Source organism: Pseudonaja textilis, chromosome 16 (genome assembly GCF_049901715.1).
Source record: "Pseudonaja textilis isolate UNSWEBS1 chromosome 16, rPseTex1.2, whole genome shotgun sequence".
NCBI lineage: Eukaryota > Metazoa > Chordata > Lepidosauria > Squamata > Elapidae > Pseudonaja > Pseudonaja textilis.
Window position 1 is genome coordinate 8413644 of NC_142005.1, and position 15216 is coordinate 8428859.

General features: G+C 47.4%; 2 protein-coding genes across 5 annotated transcripts; both read right to left on the minus strand.

Moving 5' to 3' along the window:
* Positions 1-2882: 2882 nt before the first annotated feature.
* Positions 2883-11062, minus strand: FLAD1 (flavin adenine dinucleotide synthetase 1). 4 transcript variants are annotated; one of them, XM_026716458.2, is made up of 8 exons: positions 11018-11062; positions 9720-9971; positions 7717-8479; positions 6401-6548; positions 5530-5628; positions 4963-5152; positions 4126-4199; positions 2883-3299 (listed from the first exon to the last, which is right to left on the minus strand). In XM_026716458.2, the coding sequence occupies exons 2-8, from the start codon at positions 9822-9824 to the stop codon at positions 3164-3166; spliced, it is 1515 nt and encodes a 504-aa protein (XP_026572243.1). In that variant the 5' UTR covers positions 9825-9971; positions 11018-11062; the 3' UTR covers positions 2883-3163. The 4 variants fall into 4 exon arrangements, with proteins under 4 accessions (XP_026572243.1, XP_087770046.1, XP_087770048.1 ...); XM_087913920.1 differs by lacking the exon at positions 11018-11062 and adding an exon at positions 10484-10677; XM_087913922.1 differs by lacking the exon at positions 11018-11062 and adding an exon at positions 10458-10558.
* Positions 11063-12204: 1142 nt separating this feature from the next.
* Positions 12205-15173, minus strand: CKS1B (CDC28 protein kinase regulatory subunit 1B). The gene is made up of 3 exons (XM_026716463.2): positions 14952-15173; positions 13964-14091; positions 12205-13385 (listed from the first exon to the last, which is right to left on the minus strand). The coding sequence occupies exons 1-3, from the start codon at positions 15008-15010 to the stop codon at positions 13333-13335; spliced, it is 240 nt and encodes a 79-aa protein (XP_026572248.1). The 5' UTR covers positions 15011-15173; the 3' UTR covers positions 12205-13332.
* Positions 15174-15216: the final 43 nt, after the last annotated feature.

Here is a 15216-nt window from a genome sequence, read left to right on the forward strand (position 1 = left end):
CAGGGCTCAGCGCCCACCCCAAAACAAAGGGTGGTGTTTTTTTCGAACCGGACCCCAATTCCTTGCTTTGAAGGGGTGGAACAGTTAGTGGGGGGGTTTGGGGGGGGGTTGTCTGCCAAGGGGCAAGGCTGGGCCCCCTCTTCTTATTGCACGCCAGCTTTGAAGTTGCAATCTCCTTGCAAACTTCGAGTTCAAGTCCAGCCTTGTTGGCTGAGCTGAGGTCAGGGTTGAATAAGCTGGAATGGAAGGACACCCCCCCCCCCCGTTGTGGATTTGCACCAACAAAGAAGCTGGGTTGGCTCCACTTAAGTCTCCCCCTTCCCTTCCCCCTCGTGACCCCCAATGTCTTAATTCTGGGGCACAGGAGTGAAGTTACTACTGCAGCAAGTCATCCCGTGTTCCGCAATCTTGTTCCTCAAAAGGGACAAGCAAGCAAGCTATGTTTTCCGTGCTGATAGCAAGCCAATTCCTCAGCCCTCCCTTTATCCTGGTTTGGTCTCATTTTGACTCTCTGACCACCCCAGGAATCAAAGCCCGCACCCTATTAAGCAGCCCTTAGAGACGCACCCCGTCTCCTCGGATTACAGAAATGGAGCATTCCCTTTCCAAACTCTCTTTGATCCCCCGCAACCATAGGTTTCTAGTCCTCAAGGCCCCCCGTTTTCTGCTTTGACCCGAGTTTAGAACCAAGGAGTCCCCTTTTGGGGGCGGGGGAGGGGGGGACAGCACCTGCCACGGTTTCTCCTCTTCCGCAAGGGAGACAGGAAGCCAACCGAGTTCGCAAGGGGGTTTCACACGCCCCCTTCCACCCTAAACGTGGGGACTTCTGGGGAGGGGGGGTTATCTCTCCTGCCAAAGAGGAAGGGAAAGGAGGGCGGGGGGTCTTTCCAAAGATCAGCAAGGCTGTCCCTTTAAGAAGCCAGGGCGTTCGCTCCGCGGCTCCTCTTCCAACTTCCCCAAGAGATACGAGAGATTGCGCTGGCGCCGCGCGGCTCTGGGTCCCAGGACCGAGCCAGAGGCGCTTGGCGCCAGCAAGGCAAGGCTGGGAAGTCGCTTCCCGCCCCCCCGCCCCCACCATCCGCCCTCCTCCACGTCCTGCTAGCAAAAGCAGCGCTCCCTCTCCTTCCCATTGCCAAAGCCAGCATCTGAAAAAGAGAATTGCCCTTCCTCTGCGCGCGCCCGGGGCATCCCAAGCAGATCCAACCTACCCAGAGCTGATCTGAAATCCACCCCCACTCCCGCCCCATCGGAGAAAGCTGGCCCTTGGGGGGCAGGAGGAAGGGAAGTGGGAGTCCCTCCACCCCACCCCCATTGCCAAAGACGGCATCTCAAAGGGAATTGCTCGTGCGCTCTGCGCCCCAGCTCTCCAAAACGCACGGCGCGCCCCGGAGCATCCCAAGGAGTGCCACCCCACCCAGATGTGATCTGAACACCCCCCCGAGAAAGCTGGCTCTTGGGGCCAGGAGAGGAAGGGAAGTGGAAGTCTTCCCCCCTCCAAGCCAAAACTAGCATTTATTTCAAAGGGAATTGCCCTTCCCCTACGTGCGCCCTAGCTCTCCAAAACGCACGAAAAACTGGACAGGAGGGGAAGGGAAGTGGGGAGGGACTCGCCAGCCTGGCTCGGTCTTTTAGCAGCCGGGGGTGGGAGGAGGAGTGCGGGGGGGAGTGCTGGCCACGGGGTGACCTCTGGCGCCGGCCCCAGTCGGGCTGCGCTTGGTGGCGGCGGACAGGATCTTATCAAGAGGCAGGAAACTGCTTGCAAAAAGAAAAAGAAACAAAAAAACGGAGACAAGAGGAGTCAGGAATGGGGAAGCGGTTTTGCAATGGGGCCGGGATGGGGCTTGGGAAGGAGAGCGAACAGCCCCGCGGTGAAGCTCAAAGGAAGCCCAGCATCCTGGTTTCCCAACAGCCGCGAGCCGGCCTCCCTGGGGCGCCTAAGCTTGCCTGCGCTTCCTGACCCAGGTAGACTGTTCTTGGGCAGGAAGGCTCCGCTCTCGTTATCTCCCTCGGCTGGGGTGGATGGGGGGGGGGGAGAAACTCCAAATTGGGGAATTCTGGGAGTCGAAGTCCAGTCATCTAAAAAAAAAATTGCCAAGGTTGATGAGCAAACCAGCTCCCCAAAACCCCGGCTAAGAATTTTCAGATCATTTTGGTCCATATATCAAGCTGTCGGTTTAGTAACCACAGGTATATAATTTTATTTTTCCTACCTAAGTTTATTTACCACTCGTGCGTTTTGAACATAATTCCCTGCTCTGCTGTTTTGTATTTTGATATACATTTTATCTGATAATAGTAAAAATAAATATATTAATAGTAATAGTAATAATAGTAATAATAGTAATAGTAGTAGTAGTAGTAATAATAATAATAATAATAATAATAAAAATAAAAATAGGAGTAGTCTTGGAGCAATACCCAAATGGGATGCCTAGATACATGGAAATTTTCTAACATGAACACTTAAATATCCTGACTTTGTAAAAGAACACCTTATTTGGAATTGCGTATATACTCAGACATTACACCTTTTACAGTTCTTAGGTCCTGGTTAGGACTTGAATTGTTCAGTTTTTACCAGTCCCCAACTGTGAATCAAATGGAAGATTAAATAATAAATAAATGTTTACAGTTTTACCAGGATCTCGTATTTTTAAAAGTTTCATATATATGTGTGTGTGTGTGTGTACACACACACTTATTATTATAAATACCTAGGATGCTGGCAGCAACCTTTATCAACCATCAGCGCCAGTCAATGATATTTGTGATACCTCTTTAAATGTTCAGTTGACTTGAGTTTCAGGTTTTAATGAATAAAAGAGAATAATAATAATAATAATCCTTTGGACTTGCTTCAGAATGAGGACAAGGAACGCCGGTGAGAATTGGGTGGGAGAAAAAAAAACTCCCCTATTTTTTATTCCAACACAGAAAACGGTCTATTTGTGGCGTAAGATCAGTTCGAAAGATGCCCACAGGGCCAGACCAATCCAATCTCAACTCATGTGTTCCGTTTTACGATGTTGATAAACCTACTTTGGAAAGTTACTTCCTCCGCAACCCCCGCTTCCCCTCCCGGGTATATGTGTGTGTGTGTGTGTGTGTGTGTGTGTGTGTTGCTTAAACCAACATTGCTGGCTACAGGCGCGGTGTGCGTGGTTCAACAGCGCCAGATGCGTTCTTCTTTTTCGTCTTCCAACTCATAAGCCGGCCGGTAGGACTCCTGGCCTTGTGCGTTTGTGTAACGCAACGCTTGGTTTTTTTGCGTGTCGGTCATGCTTCCCAGCGAGGTGTAACTGCCGAAACGGGAAGCCAGCATGAAAGCCAGAAAACAAACACACACAAAACGGGAAACCGGCATGAAAACAAACAAAAACAGGAAGCCAGCATGAAAACAAACCAAACGAAACCGAACAACACCCATGTTTTCAATCCAGAGCGAAATCAACCTCGTGACGCACAAGCCGTCCTTCGATTTACGGCCAACACTGAGCCCCCAACATTTCCGTCGCTAAGCGAGACAAGCCACTAAGTTGAGTTTTTCCTTGTTTTACGACTTTCCTGGCCACCGTTAAGGGAGTTGCTGCAGGGGTTGAGGAAGGAATACGGTTGTTGAGCGAATCAAGGCTTCCCCGGGGATTTGAAGGTCGCAAAAGGGGATCGTGCAAGCCCTGGAGGCTGCAACCGTCATAAATATGAGCCGGTTGCCAGGCGCGTGAATTTTAAACCTGTCATTATGGAAATGCTGAGAGGGGTGCAGCGGTCCTAGAGGTGGAGCGCTCGCCTCACAATCAAAGAGTTCAATCCTCGGTAGAGGCAGATATTTCTTTCTCTGGGCACAACGAGAATATTATCTGCTAAACAAAACCGTGTATCGGCAATGGGAAGGGCATCTGGCCAGTAAAAACCCCATTCCGTTGACCATAACTCTACCCCGCAAGGGATTACGGGATCTTAAGTCACCTTTCTCTCTCAGAATTTCCCCCTACCCTCCAATTTTAAACCTGCCCGGCCTTTTAAAAGCTTCCTGGAATATTTCCTTGTGCAAATACACCTGTAAACACGTTTTTTTTTTCTTCCTCCCCTAAATCAGGTAAAAATTCAAGACACGGTCGCGCTTACCCCTTGTCGTACAGAATGCAGTAAGGGATATAAAGGCTGCGAAGGAAACTCCATATATCGTGGTACGTCCAGTCCTAAGAATCAAAGAAGAAAGTAGGAGGGGAAAAAAAAAGAGAGAGAGAATTAAGAGATATTTGACACATCTCGCTCTTACCGCCTTCGCAGCATCGTCCGCATCCAAATTCAATCACTGGGCCACTGGCTTGTGGTTATGACGGTCACAGCCTCTCAGTGTGAGTGTGTGTGTGTGTGTGTGTGTGTGTGTGTGTGTGTGAGATTCAACATTTTGCAACCTTGCCAGCTGGCTTCTAATGAAGTCTACAGTGGGAGAATTGGATTCATTCAATTCATTCCTCTTGGCTTCTAGGGGCTCATTAAGAAAGGATTTTTCAAAATGACCATCAGAGCATTCGTATTTCGTATATTATTATTATTAACAGGCTCTGATGCTAAGGAGTTCTACTCCCCCTCCCCACCTGGAAAGAAATCTCTTCCAAACGCAAAACACAAGCAGAGGAGTTTTAGTTTCAGAGCCCCAAGCAGCTTTAGTCCAGAACAGTTGAGCTAAGCCACGCCCAGGCTCCTCGCTGTCTCCTTGCTCACGCAGTGAATACTCTTTTGAGTTTCCAAACAGCCCTCCATTCTCTCACACACTGACAGGACGCTAGCCAGATGAATTGGGAGCCAGAGGCAGAATTTTTTCCCCCCTTATTTTCCCTCCCCCAAAAACTAACCCCCACCAACGTAGTTTCGTAGCGAAGCACCGGTAATCCAGCTAGTTTTAATTAAACCGTTTAAAAAGGCCGATTAAAAGAGCCGCCAACGCCAAGGACCCACCAGCAGGGGGCTGACTCGCATGTACTGTGGCCATTCGGGGTCCGTCATAGAGAAGGGCTTCAGGGCGCAGGAATATGGATCTGTCCGTCGAGTGCCCATCAACACGGCCTCCAGATCGGGCTGCTGACTTTTCAGGATCCCCAAAGCTTCCTTAATGTTCCCGTGGACCAACCGAATGCGAAGGTTGTACCTGCCGGAAGATTCAAAGGAGAAACCCTCAAATTTCCGCGCGAAGGCGTCTTTCGAATCCGCTCCCTGCACTAGGGCTTGCCGATGGATAAATGGGCCATTTTATTTTTATTTTTTAAAAAATGGCGTCTGATTCTTAGACACAGCGTGGATGAGTCCCAACTGTTGTGTGTGGTTTTTTTTTTTCCCAGAAGGGCATTCTATTTATTTTATTTTTTTTGCCATTCCTTCTTTTCTGAGGGCTGAGAGAAAGTGGCTGGCACAAATCGATGTCGCATTGATTTTAATTTTTCTTCAACCCAGCTGGTTTTGGGATGCAAAATAAAAAATAAAGGCAGCCTTGACGTGGCCTCACCGAAGGAAGAAGGGATACCTAACCTCCGAGCCGTATCTTGAATAAATTCTTCCATTTCCGGGAAGGGAAGGACCGTACGGATGTAGAGAGCCTGGAGCTGGTCCAACTTTTCTGGATATCGCCTACGGAGAAGTGATAAAAAATGTTTTTTTGTTTAAAAAAGGAATAACGAGCAATTCTCTCTCTCTCTCTCTCTCTCTCTCTCTCTCTCTCTCTTGGGGTAGCTTGGCTTTTCAAGGTGTCTCTAAATCCCAGACAATTCCATTTGGACGGTCGCTAAACGAGTTACCCCGTAAGTTGAGAACTGCAGCTTCGAGCATCGGGATGAGAGTTGCCCAGTGGACGGTTCTCCTATCTCTAAACGTGGAAAGATTGGGCCTGATAACGACACCCATCATCCCCGGGGGTTTGGGGGGGACCATCCTGGACTTACGACCGGCAAATTGAGCGCCCCAAATTTTTCTGCTGTTGAGTGAGAGATTGTCGAAGGGGCACTGTGACCGTCGTAAATATGAACCAGCTGCCGAGCATCTAAATTTTGTTCACGAGGGAGGTGGGGGGGGATGCTGCAGTGGTTGTAAGTGCGAAAAAAACCCCCGTTGTACGTCTCATTTTTCCGTGCCTTTGTAACTCCAGCCATTGAACGAAGTGTCGTTCAAGTGTGCAGGCACTTAAAAAACTACCTGGATTAACCCCTCCAGCAAAAGACTGGATTTGGGACTGAGTTTTGCAGGCCATGATGGGCCTTGGAAGTCCACAATGAGGACTAGAAGCATGCGCCTCCTTTTTAAAGCACGCCGAAATTTTAATATTTTTTTTCTTTTGGTTTCAAGCGTGACGATAGGGGAGGCCTGGCTTGGTTATCGTTGTGCGAGCTTGCCGGAAGCAAGGCACCTCTGCACGGCGGCGTAAGAAAGGTGTAGCAACGCGGTGCAGTCCTTCCCGCCGTTAAACCCCACGCAGATTTTGGACAGGCTGTAGTTCTCCAAGCCTTCCTCCACGGTCCTGAGCGATGCCGCCACCTTCTGGCCAAGAGGAGAACCTGCAGGTTGGGAGGAAGGAGGTTAATCGGTGAGGTTAAAAAAATCTCGACCGACAAGGCCGGAAATCCTGGGTAGTGGATCTATACGAACGGTCCTTGACTTATGACCGCAATAGAGGCTGGAAAAAAAATCTGTCTTTAAGCAGGGCGGTGGTTAAATGATTTGTTTTTTTAAAAAAATACACTGGTACGGCCGATAGGGCTACCTCCCGGACTCGAGATACATCTGTAAACACGACAAACCCTCTGAATTCAAAAAGTTCCTTTATTCGGGGCGCCGGCAACCCCGGCAAAATTTTCCTATCTCACCGCAGGCTAACAAATCTGTCCGCCAGGGAAGTGAAGAGTTGTTTGCCACATCTATTCATCTCCGCCCCCTGCCTTTTATCCCCAGAGCTCAGGCGGGGCCTCGCTAGCAGCGGTGGCTCTTCCGTTCCCAAGGGCCGGCCCATAGATTTCCACTGCTCTCCTCTCTCTCTCTCTGCCTTCTGCGCATTATGTCAACACATAAAATATTTCTGGGGTCTTTTTAGAGTCGCCAACAGAAAGGGAGGGGGAAGCAGTGGGCAGCTTGCGCCCCATCGATGTTTTCAAAGATAGTAACTCGGCGAGTGAGGTTTCGGCCGCGCAAAATTCAAACAGGAGAGCCGGATTGATGACTTTGGGCTATGGAAGTGTCCCATTGGAGAATATGAATGATGATACGCCCAGGGGTTTGGGGGTGAGGTGGGGAAACCAGGGTCAAGGGTGACAGTGAATGATGTGCCTCAGAGTCAGCTATACCCAGGCAATGCCAGCATGTTTACTCCTAATAAATCTTTACGTTTTGAAAACCTGGCGGGAGACTCCTGATTTAAATGGGAGTAACTACTGGGATCCTGACGTCAGGAAGTGGAGCCAGCTGTTCCTCCTCTTCTTCATCAGCCACCTCCAGACCCGGGGGCTGTTGACTCTCTATCTGGGGGTTGGCGGACGGCTCAGGCTTCATCTCTGTCTACCAACTCCATTCCCTCTTCCCCCTTGGAGTTATCAAGTTGCCCTGATGCTGATCCTGACTCCCAGACCTCCTCCTCCTCCTCCTCCTCTTCCAATTCGGCTGCTGGAGGGACTGGCAGCTGACAGGCCACAACAACTCGAGATAATCCGTACAGCAGACAAGGCTACCTACCGGACTCAGCCAACCCGTAGACATCCGTAGCGGCCCGGGAAATGGGATTGGCTACCAAAGGCACCACGACCCCTTGGGGCAAGTGCTCCATCAGGAAAGCGTGCGCCTCATCCAGGTCAGCCTCGGAGTCCGAGTCCAGGATGAGCTTCACTCGGTGGTAGTTGCTGACCCAATCCGGATACGAGCCCAGGTTGGTGCGTGGCCAGAATTTGGCGTTGGCGTCGTTCAGCACCGAGGCGATCTGAGTTTCCTCAACGTTCACGTAGATCTCCCGGGTGTAAAACTGGGTCTTCTCGTTTCGGAAGAGATGCCCGAGACCGTCCAGGGCTCGTTTCATCAACGAGGGGATCCCGGGGAAAATGTAGACGTTCCGGACGCTGATCAGCGGATACGGGAAACGACGCCCTGTCTTCTCGTCCACTCCGTAATTGAGGAGAGAGGATTCGGGGACGCAAGCCAGCTTCATCTTCGGGCTTTCGGGCTTGGACTGCAGGCCGAAAAATTTCTGGACGAGATTCACCATCTCTGGATGGGGATGGATTTTCTCGCCGAAGGCTTTTGCGACCGCTTCAAAGGTGACGTCATCGTGCGTGGGGCCGATGCCGCCTGACGTCAAGACGTAAGTGAACCTGTCGGCGAAAGACTTGACCTCAGTGGCGATGGCCTCCACCTCGTCAGGCAGCACGGAAATCTTGGCCACCTTCACCCCCAGCGAGCGGAGTTTCCGGCACATGAAAACAGAATTGGTGTCTTGCGTGTACCCCTGAAAAAAAGACACCCCCCCCCAAAAGAAGAAGATATTAGAAGGATAATCTGTAGTCGAACTAGAGCATCAACATCAGTTAACAATTCCATAATCCCTTGCAGGGTGGAGTCTAGGCAACTGAATGGAGCTAGCAGAGTGGTTACTGGCCAGATGCTCTTCCTATCACCAGTATGGAGTTTGTTCAGCAGATATATTAAATTGAATTGAATTTTTTATTGGCATTGTACGTATATACACAGTATACATACAACAAAATTCACGTAACACCCAGAGACCAGACCCAACACGCACACGCACACACACATGACAATCCCCAAACACCCCACCTCCACCCACCAAAATTCCCCCCAAAAAAAACACACAAGCACCCACACAACAGACCAAGTAATCCTGTCCAACAGCTCGCTGATGGTGGTCCTTAATTTCCTGGTTAATAGCTCTGGGATAAAAAAAAAACTATTCAGAAAAACATGTGGTCCGAATTTGAATGGTTCTGTCTCTTCTGCCAGAAGGCAACAACTTCACAAAGATTGTGAGCAGGATGGGAAGAGTCCCTGAGAATGTTGTGCGACTTCCTCAAACAGTGACAGGCGAAGGTTGTCATCCAGGGCTGGGTGTTGTGGAGCCCCATGATATTCTGGGCAGTTTTAATGATTCTCTGCAGAGCATTTTTGTCCGCTACAGAGCTGGGTGCCGCCAGTATTAAATCACATCATACATTTCCCCTTTGACCCTGGTCTTAACCCTGCCCCCCAGATGTGACTTCTCCAATAGGACACATCAGTCTCCAAGAGTCATCCATCATGCTCTCCAATAACCTTCTTATGCTACAACAACTTTAGGCTGCTGAGTTGATATCTAGGCATTTTAAGAATGCCACTCCCTTTTTCTGGCAGCTAAAAAGACCAAAGGAGCATCTTTTTAGCTGACAAATGCTGCATGTCAGGACACTCTCAGTGGTGCTGTGGTCTATACTGAGATTGGTTTATCTTCCTGAGCCTTTTCAGGAAGTACAGCCTCTTCTTCTGTGCCTTCTTCACAAGCATGTTAGCATTCATAGTCCACGAGAAGTTCTTCAAGATTTAAACTTATTCATATATCAGCAGGTATATTCATATATATATATATATATACACATCGCCAGTTGACTTTATTGGAGAAAAAAATAGATTAATGCACTGATCAAAGCTGCCTCGATTTCCCCAAAGCGTACACCGTTGTGCGAAGGCTCACGTACCTTCAAGATCTCATCTCCTATGATGATGATGCCAGCGGTCACGGCTGCAGGTTGAGGGGTGCCCCCTTTGTTTCGGGAAGTTTCCCCATCCACCTGGGTCGCCATCGTTTGAAGACACCGTCTGGGCTGTCTGGCGTGCACAACGTTCCTGCAGAGCCAAAGATCCCAGCGCAGGAGCGAGCGGCCCTTGGAAGCTGCCAGTTCTAAATGTCGCTTCGGCAGAGTTTTGGAAGCTGCGTTACCTGCAGTTACCTGAAATTAATATGTCTGTTACACAAGCCCTTTGATTGCAGGTATTTTTTCCCAAAAAATTCTTGCAGGATTATTATTATTATTTTAAATAAAGGAGAGTATTTGTAGCTTGAAATTTGGGGTCTGAGCGTGGCGGTTTCCTTGTGGACGTTTCATGATCCAACTAAGTAACATCATCAGGGCTACAAAGGCGTGGAGTTTACTCTGCATGAGACTGATGATATTACCTAGTTGGGTCATGAAACATCTGCAAGAAAACAAGCTCAGAGAGTACCACGGACCTCATGTGTCTTCCTCCTCCACCTCTTTTCATAAACTCCATCTCTAGTCTAGCGCTGTGGTTGTTACCTAGTTTGGTAATGAAACGTCTGTAAGAAAACAACCCAGTTCAGAGAGCACCAAGGATCCACAGTCTTCCTCCTCCGTCATCTTCTCCTCCTCCTCCTTTTCTTTCTCCTTCTCCCTTCTCCTCTCTGCAAACCCTACCTGTAGTCTAGCACGGATGTTGTTACCTAGTTTGGTCACGAAACGTCTGCAAGAAAACAACCCAGCCCAAAGAGCAACAAGGACATCATTATCATCATCATAAAACAAAGTAACTTTGGAAGATTGTTTTGTTCTGGCTGGTCATTTCTACTTTATTTATGATTATTTTCCTCGCTTTGGAAGTACTAAGGTATCTAACAGAGCACTCTCTGACCTGTAAAATTAAAATGGAATTAAATTGACTGGCTTCGATCACTTTAATTGATTACATTAATAAATCAAATCAGACCCTTACACTGTGGATCGCACCCTTCCCAGAATAAACCTGCATTTATTTACTCCAGCTGCACTGAGACGTCAAACTAGGATTGATCTATTTCCCAAGACCAGGATTCCATCCCATAATAGTGCTTTAAGCAATCCCCAAAGAAAGAAGCCTTCATTCCCGCGGGTCTCTGACACTCTGCCCATGCTCAGGAGCCCACTTGGCAAAACCTGCAGGGTGGGAGATACCATTTCAAGCAAGACCCGGGAAATTCCCACGCACCCCCCCGACTTACCCAAGCCTTGTTTAAAAAAAACTGCCAGGGAGCCACGCCTCCCGCTCGCCCATTGGCTTGCTTCTTCCTGCCGGCCTCGCCCCTTCTGGTTTACTATTGGCCTAGCGGGAAAGGGGCAGGGAGCGGAAGAAGCGCGGATTGGCCAACAGGAGCGGGCGGTGTTGCAAGAGAGCGACGCTCTAGGCCTCCGGGAAAACTACATTTCCCATCATGCCTCCCGGCGCTTCATTGTGTACAGGCGAGTTGTTTGCGAACAGTTGTTGCCTTTTGGATTGTGTAATTAATTTTTTTACTTTTTTGTTTACCTCCTCGTGACATTTGGCTGAGTGACCCAAGCCACCCAATTTTCTGGATGATGTGCAATGTTGTAAAATGTCATTTCTGCTTAAAGCTGATTTTATTTATTTTTATTTATTTAGTCAAATGCTTACAATATAATAGAAATAAGAATAACCATAAGTTTAAATACATGAAATAGTAACTGGGGACAATAGGACAGGGACAGTAGGCACGATTGTGCGCTTATGCACACCGCTTAATTTTGCAGAGAGAAATCCCTTGTGCATCCAATCACACTCGGCTAGTAAGAAAGGGAAGGAAAAGAAGTAAATGGATGAAGAAGGGAAGGAAAGGGAGGGAAAGATGGAAGGAAAGGAAGTAAATGGATGAAGGGAAGGAAAAGATTGATGGAAGGAAGAAAATGAAGAAGGGAAGGGAACAAAAGAAAGGGAAGTAAATGAAGAGAAAGGAAAGGAAGGAAAGATGGCGGGAAGGAAATAAATAAAGGGAAGGGAAAGGAAGAAAAGGAAGGGAAAGATGGATGGAAGGGAAGTAAATGAAGGGAAGAAAAAGAAAAGATGGAAGGAAGTGAAGAAGGGAAGTAAAGGAAGGAAGAAAAGGAAGAGAAGGTGGGAAGAAAGTAAATGGATAAAGAAGGGAAAGATGAAAGTAAATGGATGAAGAAGGGAAAGGAAAGGAAGGGAAGGAAAAAGCTCATCTTCCCTTTTATGCTCCACTATTTTTAAAAATTCCAAATCTACTAAGAAGGCTGTTTTACACAGCATTATTACACACAACACTACATTATTGAAACTACATAGTCTAAGGATTGGAAATGGAGGCTACATTCCCCCTACAGATCGCTTTCGAAAGCACCCGGTCTATCAGCAAAAACAAACAAACCCAAATCCCGCATAAACAATCTTTATTTGGATCAGGTCAGGAAAGCTCATCCGGATCAGTCAATCAAGGAAAATTAAACAATTACGCTTAGGTTACTTGTGTGAGTTCAGCTCTTTACAGCCTGCTTTTAAAACCACCCCTATCCCCAGGTAAAGTAATACACAATTTAACTGCAGTTAAAACAATATTTTAGGAAAATGCCTTGCAGCAGAAAAACAAGTAACAGAAAGCACTTCCATTAATAAAGTTTTTTTAAAAAATAAAATAAAAGGCCCTGAAAGAAAACTTAAAAACAGAAGCACAAGGAAAACAAGTTTATAGAATATTTCTTGGTACAATAGGTTACATACATACTTACAAACAGAGGTTACAACATGGATGAAACTACACAAAGTTGCTGCATTTGTACATTGAACCCAAAACTTAAATATTGCCTATTTTTATTGATTTTTTTTTTAAAAAAGAGATCACCTTGATCAACATTTAAAGTCTTGAATGGCTTTCTTTGGAAGACAACATGGATGAATTTTAATCCTTTATACCAGTGCCCCTCAAATGGTTGTTTGAACCCAGTGTAGTTGCACCGACGGTTTTATTTTTCTCATAATTTTCAGTTAATCTGTGACATGATTCCTCCTTTCACCAATGCATTCCAATGTCCAAGTTACATTAGATTAACCAAATTGAGGAACAAGGAGTTAGAAGTGATCCTTTAACGTGGTGACCCTTTAATCCAGCCCAAGGAACAATCATATCAAAAATATCTTAAAAGCTCTAAAGCAGAAGTTGAAATATAAGATTAAAAAGGAAAGGCACGTTTTAAGAACAAAGTTTTGCAAGACCAGATTTTTTTTTTTTTTAAGTGAGTTAGGCCGCTTGGGCAGGCCAAGCTTTTAGCCAGTATTTCAAAAAATATTTTTTTTAAAAAAGTCAAGTTGTCGGAGTTTTTGAAGATTGCTTTGGCCAGATAAAATATCGGAGGCAAAACCAGTTTTTCTTGGCGGCTTGTTTACGTCAAGCAGTATTTTCTGGAACAGGCATTTCTTGGAATTTTACGATTTAGATTAAAAGAATCAATTGTTCTCCCAAAAAAGGTGCTTCGATCGAAACACAGAAGAAGGTGGAGGTGTGGGTCATTTTTCAACTTTCTTCGGCAGTGGTCTTCGGAAAAGCAGGATGTGTGGCTCTGGAAAGGGGGAAAAAAAAAAACGGCACGTGAAAAAGATCACGAGAACTCGGATTTTTTTTTTTCTCTAGCAGGAAAGTTGTAATCAAATCCCTCAGATCGGTTTTTTTTTTAACGTGGGGGAAGATTCAGAAAATAACCAGATCCTGAATGGCGGAGTGATCTAAGATCATGTCGTCACTGGGCAAAGCCAATGTATTTTTATTTTTATTTATATCCCGCCGGTTTTATTTTTTACAAATAAATCAAGATGGCAAACATACCCATCTATCTCTTCCTGTTTTCCCCATAACAACCATCCTGTGAAGTGGAATGAGCTGAGAGTGACCGCTCCAAAGCCATCCAATTTTTGTGCTTAAGGCAGGACTAGAACTCACGTCTCCTGGTGACTGGCCCAAAGTCACCCAATTGGCTTTCACATCTAAGGTGAAACTAGAACTCATTTTCTCCTGGTTTTTAGCCTTTAACCATATTCAAGTCACTCAGTGGCCATCTGGAGCATAACTTAAATTGATGCTCGAAGTTGACATTTTGCCTCTAGAGCTTCAGGTCCAAGCTACGGACAGGTTTCACCCTACCTGGTTCGTGGATCATGTAATGGACCCAGCCTTGGCTCTGCTGGACCCCCAGGTTCCGCCACTCCGATTCGGACATGAGGTGGGTCTTGGGGACCAGCTTGGCGATGTCTTTGGGCAGCATGACATGCCTGCAAGAAAGGAGGGGGAAGAGAAGGAACAAGAGGTCAATAAACATCGGACCAACCTACCAAATCCCCCTCCCCGCCGGACAGTCAAAGAGGAAGCGAAGCAAAGCCCGCCTATAGAGTGATGGGACTTGTAGTCTCACCATATTTATGCACCACCTCTTAACTTGGTGGGAAGCCTCTTTGGAGTCTCGATGCCCTTTCCCAATCCCGTCCAACCTCAGCCTGACCTGCTGTCAGTGCTGTCGCGCTTCCACACCCATCAGCCCCAGCCAAAGGCTAGGAACCATGGGAAGTGGAGTCCAAATCATTGCCAAACGGATGGATGATAGCTGGGGGGTTTTTTGGTGGCGGGGGAGGAGGGAGAAAAGGATTTTACAGTCTCCTAGAAGACTTTTCAAAAGGTTGAAAAGACTTTTTTTCAAGGAGGGTGGATGACCCATCGATAAGCCAATAAGAAGCCGAGATTAAAAAGAAAAAGGATTAAAATGCGATAAAATACCTAATTCTGTTAATTCGTTTAAATGTATAAATTTCTCCCTTTTTTTTCTTAAAATAAAAGGCTAAAAATACAATGCACAATTCTTTTAATGCAGTTTATTCCTCTTTTTTCCTTGTTTTCTATTGCAAAAAAAGTTTTTCTTGGCTTCTTTTGGGAGCCTGCATTTTAATTTCTTGAATAACACAAGTTTGAACAAAAAAAAAGGCAAAAATGTGAACAAATACAGAACAATTAGAAGCCAGAGGCTCCAGGCCCCGCCCCCTTCCCCAAGCCCCGCCCCCTCACGTGTCGTCGCCGCGGAAACCCCCCCAGCCCCGCCTCCCCGCGCCTGCCCATCGCGCTAGGCTCCGCCCCCTCTCACCGGTATTCGAATTCCTCGTCGTCGTATTTATCCGAGTAGTAGATCTGCTTGTGCGTCATGATCGGGAAGGCGGCGGAGGTGGTGGGGCGGCCGGCGGCGTCTGGCTCGCTCTGTCCGGCCGCTGCTTGGCGTTTCCCGGCGGCGTCCGAAGCCCCGCGCTCGCCGGCGCCAGTTAGAGGAAGACTGGAAAGGGGAGGCGCCGGCCTTTTTTGCGCATGCGCACCTCTCGCCCTTGCGCGGGTTTTCCCCTCGCTTAGTTTCTCCC

What these genes read in the sequence shown, in the direction of transcription:
- CKS1B (XM_026716463.2), bottom strand. Translation starts at nt 15,010, where the DNA reads ATGACGCACAAGCAGATCTACTACTCGGATAAATACGACGACGAGGAA. An exon ending in GACGAGGAATTCGAATACCG is followed by an intron (nt 14,092 to 14,951) that starts GTGAGAGGGGGC and finishes CCTTTCTTGCAG; the next exon opens with GCATGTCATGCTGCCCAAAG. An exon ending in TTACATGATCCACGAACCAG is followed by an intron (nt 13,386 to 13,963) that starts GTAGGGTGAAAC and finishes CCCCCTTTCCAG; the next exon opens with AGCCACACATCCTGCTTTTC.
- FLAD1 (XM_026716458.2), bottom strand. Translation starts at nt 9,824, where the DNA reads ATGGCGACCCAGGTGGATGGGGAAACTTCCCGAAACAAAGGGGGCACC. An exon ending in ATTCAAGATACGGCTCGGAG is followed by an intron (nt 5,153 to 5,529) that starts GTTAGGTATCCC and finishes ATCTTCCGGCAG; the next exon opens with GTACAACCTTCGCATTCGGT. An exon ending in TGCATTCTGTACGACAAGGG is followed by an intron (nt 3,300 to 4,125) that starts GTAAGCGCGACC and finishes CCGTTTCGGCAG; the next exon opens with TTACACCTCGCTGGGAAGCA.